The following is a 14,061-nucleotide window of genomic DNA, read 5'->3' on the forward strand; positions in this document are numbered from 1 at the left end:
CCCCTGTACAGCAGGGTTCCGTGTTTACAGGTAAGGATCATTATTTAATAGAAGAAAAGTTGACTGAGATTAGATGTTATGCCCTGACTTACCAGGGTTAAAGATGGAAACAGATCTACTTAACAAAAATGCTGTTTTAAGGCAAACAGCTAAAGCTATCAATGAGCTATCAATGAGCAGGCAATATCCTTTTCTTTCGCGTTGTATTTTACCCGAGTTCCTCAAAGGCTGATACTCGAGATGCTTAGCACCATGCTACTCAAGCTTCCAAACACAGCACCATGTGCTCCAGCCTGGGTGACAAACCAGGGCACAGCACTCAGCAGTCACAGGGGACAGGTGCCATGCTGAACACCAGCCTCGCCAGCTTTTCCTAATCTTTCTATGGGCATTCCTGGATGCCGAATCTCTGACAGAATTACAAACGACGTTGTCAGAGACAAACAAAGCAGTACTGGCAGTACTGAGGATTTAAAAGCCATAACTATTTTCACTGTGACACTGAAGGCTTTTATTATTTGCCCTCTGATTTGAGGATAGCAGACAGTATCTCTGTGTCGTTTATCCACGTTGCTCAACCACGAGCTGTGCTCTGCCAGGAGACAGGCTGCATCTCACCAGTCCCCAGAGGCCAGAGGAGCGTCACCCTGAGCGAACCAAGCCAAAACACCGCATTAGACATACATGTCAGTTCAGAAACAGAGTGCAGGTTTTGCTGAGTTGAGTCTAAACACTACTTTCCAAGAAAATAATGCTTCATTATGGGGCCTGTATGCTCAGCATCTTTGGTCACCCCACAAATATTCCCTCATTAGATACATTAATACCTCCCGGGCACTTTGGCGCAGAGAAGGCTTTTACCAAAATGCTAAGTAGCAGTCTGCATATTTCGGTTTGTGCTTGACACTACTCTAGGAACAAAACACAGTTTGACAAGGCCAGAAGGGAACGCTGAGCACAGCAGTTTCCAAGAGAAGTGTGGATGCAGCAGCTCACCCACACTGACGTGCACATGAAGGTGTCCCTCCAAGAGCCCCCCCAGCACCCTGCTTAGTATTCAATAAAATGTGTTAGTATCATCACTTTGACTTCCAGTATGCTTTGTCTTGTACATCATTGGGTCATTATTCTTTGTGAACAAGTTGTCTCTATTTAATTCAGTAAGTTTGTATCCATAGCAATGACTAGGAGTAGACTAAAGAAAAAGGAATACGGTCACAGACCAGTAGCTAAGTAACATAAAGAGAAAGAAACCAGCAACCCACTAATGCAATGAGGGGAAGTGAGCAGGTGCAAGCAGAATGCTAGCAGAAGAGGGGACTGTTCTTAGAGTTGCCAGGGAGGGCAGAGAAGAACAGGCAGGACAGTGCCCCACTCCAGTTATACTAATCTGCAAACCTTTTATTGTTAGCGCTATTAATCTTTGGTGGTCATTTCCAGCATTCAAGTCAATACAAACAAACTTGGAGGGAGATGCCAACTAATTCCTCACTAAGTCAGGTCTGTCAAAATGAAGTGCTTATCTACACAAGTGTCTTGTGCTGCTTTATCATCCACGGAACAGCAAATCTGCACAGGCTGCACCTCTCAAGCAAATTCGCTTGCATGGATTTAAAAGGTTTCAGACCTTCCCTCCATGGTAATACAGTTGCCAAGAAAGTAGTCAGACCCACACTGAGAACTGTGCCCCTTTCTGTGAATTATCCGCACCAGCAAACAGCGATGGCCATATAAACTGTAACTGCCTTTGCCATGTCAATGACTTCATACCAGCAGCTCAAGGCAAAACCCCAGACTGTGAATTTACACAATTCCGATGCTGATCTTCAGTGAAAACTGTGTCTCCTATATCTGTGAACCATCTGGAAAAGGCTCTGATGAAAATAACCCGAACTGGAAAAGTGAAATATTTTCTGGAGTTTCCACAGGCTGTAGCAGTGAATAAAACACAAACCATAGAAGCATCCTCTAGTTGCAGGTTTCATTACAGAAAAGTCTCATTCAGGTTTTGAGGCAAAAATAGCCCTTCCAGCTGTTACTAAACCTCACAGCTCAGAATCAGAGCCTTGTAACTATGTCTCTGCCCAGCAGTACATGATGCCTTCCGGGTTTTGATTCCGAGAGACTGAGTTAAGAGATTGGTACCAACACAAGATATACTATCACAGTGCTATGCGTGCTTCTCAGGAACAGACTGCAGCTTGTAATATACAAATTACCAGCTGCTTATCCCAATTTCCAGTTAAAATGGGTTAACTGCTTCTTTCATAAGGCAATAAATTCTCATAAGTAAGAAAAAGTTAGACCTGCGATGCACAAGAAATTGAATTTAACCCATTTAGAAATGTATACAGTTAAAATTTCTTCTGCATGAGCACTCTTCAAACAATAGATCTGAAATCAGCTAAGCAAAACCACAAAAAAACTTGTATACCAAAGCATCTTTGTCTATAGTAAGATATCGTTGCATTCATTTCACTAAAACAATTTAGAAACCACTTTAGCTACAGATTTAGCATAGTTCTTCCATGTGTATAAGACCACATACATCATCTTCCATCTTCCTTAAATAGTGGCCAAAGCCCTTACTTTTAACATCAAGAACAGAAAACATCTGTTGCCTGAAATATGCAATTGCCTGGAGAACAAAGAAACGTTCACTCACATTGGCAGCTGAACATATGTGGGTTACTGTTATATACATTATTAGGTTAGCTTCATACTTTACCACTCGAATAGACAAACCCAATTTTGCTATGTAAACAGAAGGGCTATCTCAGAACTGCAGGAATGACGTTGTGAGAAGCTGGAGAACATCACTTTGGACAAGCTATTTCTTCTTGTAATGCATGGCACTGTAAGATAAAAGATAGATAGGCTAGAAGGTGGGCAAAGCTCTTTCAGTTTAGGAATTCTTCCCATGCCACGTTCTTCTTCATTATATCTACAGCGTACTTAAAGCCATTCAGGATGGTCCTGTAGCCTCTGAAGCATGTAATTACTAAGATAAAATACGAGAGCATCTATTTGCATGCTGCCAGCTCTAAAGGCTGTCTAGAGGTCCATGCCCTACGCTACGTTCTCCCAGGCCTTGTCCAAAAGATTTTAATCATCCAAATGAGCTAGAGGAGATGCATCAGAATAAGGACTTTTACACTACCTACATAAAAGCTTTTTAACATTACAACAAGAGCACCCAAAGAAATGGATAACATTCACCCTCTGTTCCAAAGCAGCAAGTAGGTACACTCAATACTGCTGCAGCTTTCTGAAACCCCTACATTCAGTGAAATGGGAGCTACAAAAACAACAACAAAAAGAAACTCCTTCACCCAAATGCAGCATGCACTGGACAGCTGGTATTCCAAACTCCTCTTCAGGGCGTGCTCAGTAGCCTCCTCTGCAACCTTTCCAGGATCTAGGATTGGTCCACATTCAGCCAGACCTCCAAGTAACAAATAGCAACGTAAAAAGGGATTCAATTAAAAACATGTATCCTGCCACTCAGTAGCTTTCCCAAAATAAATAAAAGCAGAAGGATGTCAATAAATCATAACATTTTACATTAAGGTTAACTATGAGATTTGTCGTTGCTATAAGTCAAAAACCATCCATCAGAGCACGTCACATCCAGCTCCCCAGCTGTCACGCAGAACACAACAGATCACTGCTACAGCCATTGCAGCCAACAACATCACTAAAACACCAAGGATCCTTCAGCAGAGCTGATGGAAAACAATGTTTTGCCTGCAGTTCACCATCTGCTCATTCTGAAGCACTACCCTAGCCCTAACCTAGAGAGCTAAGGGTCTCTCAGAACTCTTCCTGCTGGTTTTCTCTTCAAGAGTAGCACTCACACAAACCTGAGAGGGGAGGAACTAACAGCAGAAAGAGGCCTGAACAGGTCCTATTAAGTGTGCTTATTTTCACTTCTTTTTCTAGTTGACTGCTAATGGTGTTTTCTCTGATGGAACTAACTCTGTGCGGCACTGAGCTACAGGGTACTCACAGCTGCCCTTGGTCGATGATGCCCCTGGATGCAAAACACTTCCTAAACTCTCTGGTAAGGTATCAAACCTAGAAGACCTCAGCACCGCAAACGCCTGCCTTGAAGTAATCAGACACAGCATTTATGATCACTCATAAACCAGCTTGTCTAATTTCAAATAATTGCAGAGCTGAAGTAGAGGTGTGGCCTTGGATTGACCTATGACTAAGATAAATTTCAGCTCTCTTCACTACTGAATTACACACAGATGTACAGAAGAGAAGAGGGGAGCTCTGTGTGGCCCTCTGATTCTCAGGTGGCACTTCTTTCAGGAATCAGAGCAGCACAAATGCTGTCCAAGCACACTTCAGAACTACAACAGACTTGCTTCCAGTGCAGGACCATGAAATTCCCATAGAACTGTAAAGGATATGCCTTTAAAAAAAAATAAATCATTAAAGAAGAAAATCTCTCTATTTAAAAACATCTTGATTCTTCACCTATCCCAGCTGTCTTAAGAACAAATGATTGGTTATAATCCAATTCTACAGGTGGGAAATAAGCCTTGGCACCAGCCTTTCACCTAGGGAGCCTGCAAAGGACCTGTTTCAGCACAGAGAAGGGCAGCTGGTGTCTGTGCTGCTGTTCCAGATCTCTGCTCTCCCTTGTCTTTGCTCCTCTCAACACCAACATGCTATAAAATGAGCAAACCACTCCTTTAGCAACAGTGTTTTCAAACATGCATTCAGCATCGTCCTTTGCAGTGCTTTGTCCTCCGCCACCTGCTCAGCTGCTGCTTATACACAGCAGTGTGCAGGTCACACACTGAGCGTGCCAGGCGAGCCTGGGTCAGAGCAGCAGTAGGAAAAACCTGCTTCCAAAGATAAGGCAAAAAGAAAGCATTTGCTCTACCCTGTAGTTCAGTTTGCGATCTGAAAGAAACAGATCAAAATGATTTTCTGAATTTCAGTGCTTTGAGAAGTCTCTCACTAGGAGGCAAATCCTACACTCACCACTGAGGACCATTCCCTTCAGGATTGTTGTGTAAAGTGTGTGCCTGCTTTTTTCTAGAAAGTAGGGATCTTAGCAGGGGCATTAATTCCAGGTGCCAGAGGCTGCTGTGCATTGTATTTCAGCTATGCTCCCTGACGGCACCTCACTAACACAAAGAGCTGCTTTGCTGCTGCTGGATCTGTTACCAACACGTGCTTCCCAGCTGAGGATTCTGGGTTTGACTGAAGGAAGCTTTGCATCCAAGTCCTGTGGGGGCAAAGGTTGGCTTGTCTTAGAAAGCCAACAGCAGGATCAAACATGGGGCAATACTACTCGAAAAACAAAGGGCCTGTGTCAGAGCCTTCGCTGATACGGCAAGACTACGGGGGGCTTTTTCCCTGCGACGAATTTTGCTCTACAAAGATACTGTGTCACAGCCTAACCTTCCTTAGCTGGACAAACAGGACTAAAAACCGCAAAGTGCTCAGAAAGCCCGAGCTATTACAAACAAACTCCGCTTACAGAATTCCCTATCACAGGTTTCTGCAAGCAGCAATCAGGTCTCTACAGCACACTGCTGAGCACGCAGACATGAAGCCCGTTTCAGAGATGCGGAAACAAACCCCAGAGGCAGGCATTGGACAGAGGCCACTCGCAAGAGGCAGGAAGGACAGCGCCTGGGAGCACTGCGTGCCCAGCTGTCCTGGCCCAGGCGGTGGGACAGCAGCACCGGGACTGCCCATACCTTACCATGGAGCTGCTGCTGAATTCAATAGAAAGTAGCGCAAACCCGAAGACATAATGATAGGATTTGCACTACAGTTTTGATAGCACAATGAAACTAATTAAAGCTCATCATTAACAATCTTTGCAAGTGCGCGAAACAACTTCTTAAGCAGACACAATAACCTTTTTAAGGGCCTACACAATCCATCATCCACAATCTCACACTTTCCTTTGTTAAGCTGTTCTTTCTGCAATTAGTGTCAGCATCATTAGAAGTCAAAATGAAAATACTCCTCTGCAGGAAGTGTCTCGGTGTAAACCCGTTACATGCTTTTTTAGTGCTTGAAAGGGAAATGGAGAACGAAACAGAGGAAAGAGAGTCTCGAACAGAACCTAATTTGTAAGCCCCGCTGGTTAGTGGATGTTTGCTGGCCCCATTTCAAAGCTCTTTGTACATCAGTTTCCCACAGAGGTAAGATGGGGGTAGGAAGTTCAAATCCCCACCCTTAAATTCGCCCAGGCAAAGCGGGATTTCCCCATTTTCCACTGCCACATCCACATTCCAAATCTATTCTCTCAAATATTTTTGGCTATTAAGAAGTAAATTTAGCTGCTGATCTAATTTGTTTCAACTTTTAAGTACTAATGCCCAAGCTAACATATGTTGAACAGGATGGTTAAGAATAGTTAATGAGAGTTTGGTTACAGATTAGTAAATGAAAAGTGCAAATGTGGCAGTTGCCATAGATCCTTGCAGCTCCTTACTGGCACTGAGCCCAGCAGGGTTTAAAAATGGGCAGAGGATTGACAGGAGAAAGGGAGAAGAGATTTGGATATTAGGTGTAAAACTTGCTGTAAAAATACAGTTCTGCATATGGATCTTAATGTAAATTGTATGAGCAAGACAAAATAATTCTGAATGCATTTATGTATGCTTTGTGCTGACAGGATTAATGCAAATATTACAGTCACACTAAATTCACAACGAAGTGAATGCCTACAGCCTGTTCAGCTTGGTAGCTGTGAACGGAACTGTGTTCTGTTCTAAATTTGTCAGCAAAGGAAATGGTGGGGAATAATCTCTTCACTTGTATCTACCACTGACATTTCCACACGGGAAATAGGAACGCCCTTTATTTAAGGAACGGCCACATCATGCTCTCATCAAGGAAAACAGAAAGAATGCAAAAGAGAGCTAATGGACCATTATTAAGCCCTAACGTTAACAGAAACTAAGCCTGTTGCATTATAAATGATAAACTGTAATCCTTCTTCCCCCCCATCCCATGATTACAATATCCATCTCTGTAAATTCTTGCCTCATTTTCCTTCCCAGCCCTTGTCTAGGAAGGAAAAGAAGCCCCAAGAACAGTACAACTGAAGAGCTGCTATTGTTTTCTGCCCGTTAGTGGACTGAAAGAACAAACTTTATAAAAGATTTTTTTAGTTTGAAGACTCTTTTCTGGGTGAGCTGACCCATGTAGCACTTAGTGAACAGTTTTTCCTACTGTGCAACCTGAACCTCCCAAGAGCTGAATGCAGCTGCCTGTATCACTAGTGAGAAGGGGAGATTTTCATTATATTTGGTTCAATTTGCAAAATTTTCAAAAGAAGAAAAACAACTCTGCTGTTAGCAAGGGTCATCTTCTATGGATGTCATGGCCCAACTTCAGATTAGCGCCTCTGAATAAAACCTTGGATAAATGCTTCAAGGAAGGGAGAGAACAACATAATCCCTCCTTTAAACATTCCCACAAGCTCCAACTACTTCAGCTGAAATTCTTCCCCTCATCCTACCACCCAAATCCATCTAAAAAAAACGAGCACTAGGTGTATCAAAAAACAAACACTCTTCACTAGCTTTAGTTACGCGGCTCAATGGCACCGTGCACTGCAGGATCTCTCATGCAGAAAGCCTCCAGGTTAAATGATGAATCTTTCTTTTACTTCCTCAACTGTGACTGAGAACAGCTATAAGGCAGCTCAGATTTTTATAAGTATTTAGGATAACATTTATATATCCTAATTCAATTTCTATAGTCCCTTCTAGTTTCAACCATAGTGTTTCTTCCCACCCATGAACGGTTACTCAACTGTTATTAGAGCTGATTACACACCAAACAAAGCATCAGTGTAGCTATAAAACCCTTATGAGAAGCCACGATACAGTACAGGATCTGTGTGGCTCATTAAGAACCTGAGGAATTATCCTGAAGATATATGTCTGTTTTATCCAACGTTATTTGTGCAAAAAGCACTTACTTTCGCTGAGTTTTTAAAATTATACCGGTGTATAATCAGAACAGCCTGTAAAGAATGAGTGAATGAAATGCTGCCAAACGGGCACAAATGATGAAGACAAGGGCTGAGAGATCTGATGAGTTACAGCCGCACCACGTCTGAGTCAAAAGATTTCCTTTTCTAGAGGCAATAACATTGATCATAACTACCAGCTCATGTCCATTTCAGACCATCATTGGCTTCATTCAAAGTTTAAAGAACTTCAGAGGATGCTTTTACATGGATAATTTTGCCAGAGCAAAAGAGATGAATTTCAGTGTCATTTGTTGCTGGCTCCCATGGGGTCAGAGACACCAGTTTTGCTTACTTGCTTCAGGCAGCAGGTCAGCAGAGGGTGTCTGAGGTTCATCTCACTAACTTCAAAATTAATAATGCATACGCAGCTTGTTTAAGTAAAATTCAGAACCCACCTTCCTTATAATGATGGCGGAACAGGTTATTTGGGATAGGCAGAGCTATACAAGTAGCCTGTAGCTTCTCATTTTACCAACCAGAAATAACTGTCAAAAAGGTAAAACTTTGTATTTGCTGTTCTCTTCTTTCTATATAATCTACCCCAAGCCAAGCAGATGAGCACCAGTGTTACACATGGGACCTGAAACGCACTCTTAAACAATTAACATCAGGAGGTCCTTCCTCCCCTCAGCAGGCCAGCACACCTACAGCAAACAAAATGATTGTGGCTCATCACCTCTCATTCCACCAGCCCACGCTTGCTGATGGAGCTCACCTGCCTTGCACTATGACACAGGACACTATCCTCTTTAGCAAGATAAAAATTATCTGTGTAGCTTGTCAGCCATCAGGCTTCTTCATTGCCTTTGTGGATTAAAGATCTGTGCTCCTCATGATATACACAGACATTCCTTTTCATAGTAACGAATACTGACATCACATATTTAACATTCCTACTACTGATAAAAAGTCTTTAATGTGTTTACCATGTTAACTTTAATACATAATGTTCCACAAATGCTCCCACACTGCCTTGTCATAATCAACCACCTCAGAATAAGGACACAACCATAAATCATTTAACAGCCTCCCAATAACGCACCAGGTATCCTCAGGCTTAGAGTTCATCTCAGGATGTTAATCCCATAATAAACAACTTTCAGATGGATAAATGATTGTACGGTGAAATAGCAAATGGCAGTAAAAGAGAGAAAGTCAGCGCTTCTAAATAGCTCCCCAAGGGCTTCCTTTCCATTTTAGCCACTGGATTCTGTAGATTAAGAGAGCAACCTTTGAAAAGCCTCATACAGGCAGTGCTACCAGTTTTGGTAATAACGTACTTTACACAGAAAAGCTTTTGTCTGAAGAGTTCCGATGATTCCATAGTACAGTATTGCACCCACTCAGTATTTCTCCCAGCCTCTGCTCACCAGCTGCCTGAACAGGCAGATCTCGGCTGTCTCGGAGAGTTGCTGGGATACTTACTGGTTTTTCGTTTTGTTTAGTAGAAAAACAGGTTAAAAAAAAACAATCTCGCTGCTCAGGGGCAGCTGCGCTGCACAGAAGTCAGTCATCTCACGGATGAATTTAAATGGTGAAGTCTGGCTGTAAACTGGAGAAGCACACATCCAGCCCTTCTCAAGGGCTCCACAAACCACCCTCTGCAGCTCGCGTCCCCATTCGTCAAGGACTGGCCACGCATCCTCGCCCTGACCGTGAGTTCCTCACTCACCCAGCTGAGCCAGTCCCCGCTCCCCTTCTCTTTCCACCCCCAAGCCTTCTTCCTGCCCTGGGATGCACCCATAGACCTGCCAGGGGCTCTGGGGGTCTCCCTCCATTCCTAGAGTGACTTCTAGAGATGGGATGGAAACCTGGGGGACAGGGCAAGAATGGTATCCGGGTGCTTTCTGCGGGCAGCAAGGATCCTACCTGAGATATTCCAGCTGCCTCTTGTCCTGAAGGAGGTGGAGACCATTTTCCCCCAGCCCTTCCTGGCCCTCCTCTTGCAAGCGTCCTTCACCACGGAGCAGACGGAGCAGGAGGTGGAAATCTTCTGGGTGGAGCACCAGCAGGGCCAGCTCACTCCCAGCAGGTGCCACATCCCCACCCCCCCCTGCACCCAGGGACTCAGTGTTGGGGCTCCCGCTGCGACTCGCACCGTTCTCCTCCCGCAGGTCCGCGGTGCGGGCCTTGAAGCTGCTGCTCTGCAGCGGGGCGGCTGGGACGCGCTTCTCAGCGCCGTGACCCACCTCCAGGGTGTGCAGGTGGTGGCCAGGTGAGAACTCCTTCCTCAGGGTGGCAGGGGGGTTCCCAGTTCTCGGAGAAAGTGCTGCCACAGCACCAGAGCCTGTGGCCCCTGGGGCACTGGCAAGAGGGGTGCACAGCCAGAGCTGCGCCCACCCAGCTCGGGGCTGATGGTGCCTTCTTATCCCTGCCAGGGTGATGAGGGAACTGCCTGGAGCTCTGCGTGCCCCCATCTTCCACCAGCTGGTTGAGCTGCTCAGCAACAGCTTTTACTCCTGGGAGATGGTGGCCATAGTCTTCCTCACTGAGGTGAGCAACAGCTGCAGAAGCAGCCAACTTGGGGCTGCAAGGCCACTGGTAGCACAAGCCCTGCTGCTGCTCTCGGGGCCAGGCTTGTGGCCTGTGCCCTGCTGTCTTTCCCCAAGCTGATTGTTGGATCCAGCACTAAGAGCCACATGCGTTGCCGATGCTGGAGTGCGTGGACCTCCGCAAAGAGCTGCACCACATCATGAAACTCTTTAATACCTGTCTGCAGAGCCAGAGCATGGGCGTGCAGCAGCTGGTGCTCAGGGGCATCCTGCAGCTGAGCAAGAGGCAGGACACAATGAGCAGGGGCAGCCAGGAATGCCACAGGTGCTGCAGCTTGGGCTGAGCCTGCCAAGGGGCTGTAGCAGGGCCACCGGCAGCTCACCACCTCTCCAGGCAGTGAGGAGCTGGTGCTCTCTGTCCATCCCATCACTGCCTGCTATCCTCGGGGCTGTGTGGGGCCTGACAAGCCAGCAGGGAGGCTGGTACTGGAGTGGTTTTGCCCACCCTGTGCTTGCTGCTGTACCAAAAAGAAGGGGCATTTTTCCCACAGGCAAGGACAATGCTCATCTTCCTGCAGTGCATCACAGAGCAGCTGCAGGATGCAGACAGCGACGCCCATGCCATTGTACTGCCAATACTCAGCAACCTGCTGCAGCTCCTGGAGGGCGATGAGCTCAGCCTCATGGCTCTGGAGCTGGCCAGCAAGCTCCCAGCGCTCTTTAATGAGATAAGGATGGGAGGGAGCCCAGCACACTAAGGATTTGGCAACGACCCCAGTGTGCCCATGCCTGCTGCCCTGTGACAGCACACCAGGGAACTTCCTGGCTGGTCGCCTGTTCCAGGCTCTGTGTGTCCCTGGGCAGACTTCCTGCAGGGCAGAGCTTGTGCACTTTGGAGCAGTTTTGGGGCCATCCTCAAGATCTGCCTGCAGCCTCTCAGCTCAGAGATTCTGCTCCCATGTGGTTGGCGGTGCTGGCCCTGCTCCGTTGGGCTTGGAGCTGCTGACACTGACATCCTTCCCTCCTCCTCCACAGGAGTCCAGCACGGTGTGGCAGCTCTCCATCCACCTCTTCCTCGAAACGCTGAGCTTTGTGGAGGGCACAGGAAAGAGGAAGATGAGGAAGGAGGTGTACAGGAGCCTGGTCCTGCTGCATTTGCACCTGCACAATGAGGAAGAGAGCGTGGTCGAGGTGGGAATTGCGTTCATTTGGGGGAGGGCGATGCTGGCCCCGTGGTGCCCCCCAAACACCAAGAGTATTGCAGCCGGTGGCAGCGTCAGCCCCTGCTGCTGCATCCTCCCTGCGGAGGGGCTCTGGGGGCTCTGGAGGGGCTCTGCAAGCACACAGCTGTCATCGTGCCTCTGTTCCTCTGTTACCTCAGGCCTTCAGAGAGTGCAGCATGACCCCAGTCCATCCGTCTCTTTGCTGGCCCTTCAGACACTGAAGATCCTGAAGGAAACGAGGCCACCTCCACCACCGAGAGACTCTGGGCAGCGCTCCTCCAGGCTCCGCAGCGCGTGGAGGAGGTGCTGCTCCTCCCAGGCAGACAGCTGAGCACCCTGGAAAGCTCCCGGCATCTCCTCCTGCCCGCTGCTCAGCTCCGCTCCTCGGGCACATCCCTTCCCCGTTGCTGTGCCGCTCCTCAGCCCGCGGTGCCAGCTACTTCAGCACCATTGCCTGTCTTCTCTCGGTGGGAAACGGGAAAACAACCCAGGAGATCAGCACTGCCCGGAGAGGGACGGGACGTGCAGCGCTCCCTGCCAGCACCACACGCTTTCGGTCACTGCCAGCAAAGCACCAGCTGCTCTGCCGGGCTGCAAAACGGGATGATTAATAAAGCTGGTGAATTTTACAACGCACGTGATCCCACAACGAAAACAGATTTTTATAAAAAGAAATTTTTATTTTTCTAGGAAAAATGTTTGCTGCAATTTTCACTAAAAAATTAAAAAATGAGAAATTAAATGGAAGTAATTGAAAGTTCACTTCTGTTTTCTCCTGAAGGAGAGTAAAACCTCTCCTTCCCTCGTGCATTCCAAGAAGGGGAGGAAAGACAAGAAAGAATATAAAGAAAAAGGCAATTTCAGCTATAGAAGAGTTTTTAAAACTCAAGTGCCATTCATTAACTACTTTTCTGTCTTTCATGTGCCGAATGTACCAACACACATGTTTTCATCAGTTCACCCCTCCATCTGAAGTGTTGGGTTCCAAAACCCTAACAAAACCTTTTTTTTTTTTTTTTAATCCTCTCTGGTTTTGGTGAAAAGCAAACTGAGCATTGCAGGAAGCCTCTGCAGGGCAGAAAAGAACAATGAGTTGCAGAAGCAGGTGTGAAGGATGAGAAGAAAGTTTAAAAATGAAACAAGCGAGCGTTACAGGAAATGCCTGAAATAGTTTGTATGGAATCTTCACTGAGCGCCAGAGAAACGGAAAGTGACAAAACAAAGCAGCCATTTTTAAATGCATTGTGGGGACAATCTGGAGAGATACAGACCAGAATCTCAGGCTCCCACAGCAGGCAGACTGCCAGGAGTGGTAAGGGACATTCAAGGATACGTGCATAAGAAGAACATACGGAGGAGGAGTTAACACCGTTTCTAGAGGAAAATCAGAACTCAAGATCTACTAGAGTTGTTGGAAGGAGTCGTGGAGCATATGGACAACAAATATATGCCTGATACACTATTGCTGAATTTCCATAGGATTTCTCATAACATTCACCATTGTAAGTTCTTAAAAAAGTAATTTGTCAGGGGACAGAAAGATACAAGTGAGACTGGTTAAATGCTCAAATAAGAACAATACAAAAATAAAGCCATTATCTACTTCACGAAGCCTCCAGCGTGGTTCCCTACTGCTCTAGCAGCAACCACATAGAGACTGCAGCATAGATTTCTGCTGCAGGCTGAAGTGCTCAAAATGTTCATAAATCACCTGGAAAAGGGGTTGAACATCAAGACGAAGTCTGCTCAGGTTACTAGAGCACCTGTTGTCATAAAAACATCAGTTTATTGCAGCGAACTGCAAAGGGTTCTCACAGTGGTTCTTATGAAACCAGAGATAAAACCCCAGACTGATAAAGTAATGCACACAGCGAAAGGTGATCCTAACTTTTGACACACTGTGATTGACTTTGAAATTGCTATTACCACTCAGGAATGAGATTTTGATGTTATAGACCGCTCTGTGAACACATCAGTTCAGTCTTCATTAGCAGTAAAAAGATATATATCTAATGGTAGGAATTATTAAAAAATAATTTCCCCCCCCTTTTTCTCCCCATTGTAACAAAGCTGTCGAACTAGAAAAAGTACAGAAGACAGCAAAGACAACCAAAGAAATGAAATGGCATCCATTGAGACGAACTACTAATTACATCAGAGCTATGCCTGGAAAAGAGACAGCTAAGAGTATGATGAAGATCTTATAAAGCAGAAGATGTGGAAGAGGTAGACAGGAAACAAGTGTTCAGTAGTTTTCATAATACAAGAGCTATGGGATGTCAAATGGAATTGCAACTTGTAATTACACTGTAGAATGCGTTGC

General features: G+C 45.8%; 1 protein-coding gene and 1 long non-coding RNA gene across 3 annotated transcripts in view; one reads left to right on the forward strand and one right to left on the reverse strand.

Annotated features, from left to right (window-relative positions):
* The window catches only part of LOC110404817, a 58,233-nt gene that overhangs the window by 32,925 nt on the left and 11,247 nt on the right, over positions 1-14,061 (reverse strand). The window lies entirely within an intron of this gene.
* On the forward strand, positions 8,981-12,369 carry LOC110404814. 2 transcript variants are annotated; one of them, XR_002442500.1, is made up of 4 exons: positions 8,981-10,055; positions 10,138-10,238; positions 10,402-10,516; positions 11,067-12,369. XR_002442500.1 is itself a non-coding variant. In XM_021409536.1 (4 exons), exons 3-4 carry the CDS (start codon positions 10,406-10,408, stop codon positions 12,067-12,069), a joined length of 630 nt encoding a protein of 209 aa, XP_021265211.1. In that variant the 5' UTR covers positions 8,981-10,055; positions 10,138-10,238; positions 10,402-10,405; the 3' UTR covers positions 12,070-12,369. The 2 variants fall into 2 exon arrangements, 1 of the variants encoding a protein (XP_021265211.1); XM_021409536.1 differs by having other exon boundaries at positions 11,551-12,369.

The sequence above is a fragment of the Numida meleagris genome, chromosome 11, assembly GCF_002078875.1.
Source record: "Numida meleagris isolate 19003 breed g44 Domestic line chromosome 11, NumMel1.0, whole genome shotgun sequence".
Lineage (NCBI taxonomy): Eukaryota > Metazoa > Chordata > Aves > Galliformes > Numididae > Numida > Numida meleagris.

Excerpts from the sequence above, each read along its gene's own strand:
- LOC110404814 (XM_021409536.1), top strand. The coding sequence starts at position 10,406 with ATGAGGGAACTGCCTGGAGCTCTGCGTGCCCCCATCTTCCACCAGCTG. Across the intron at positions 10,517-11,550 it reads CCATAGTCTTCCTCACTGAG|GAGTCCAGCACGGTGTGGCA; the intron begins GTGAGCAACAGC and ends CCTCCTCCACAG.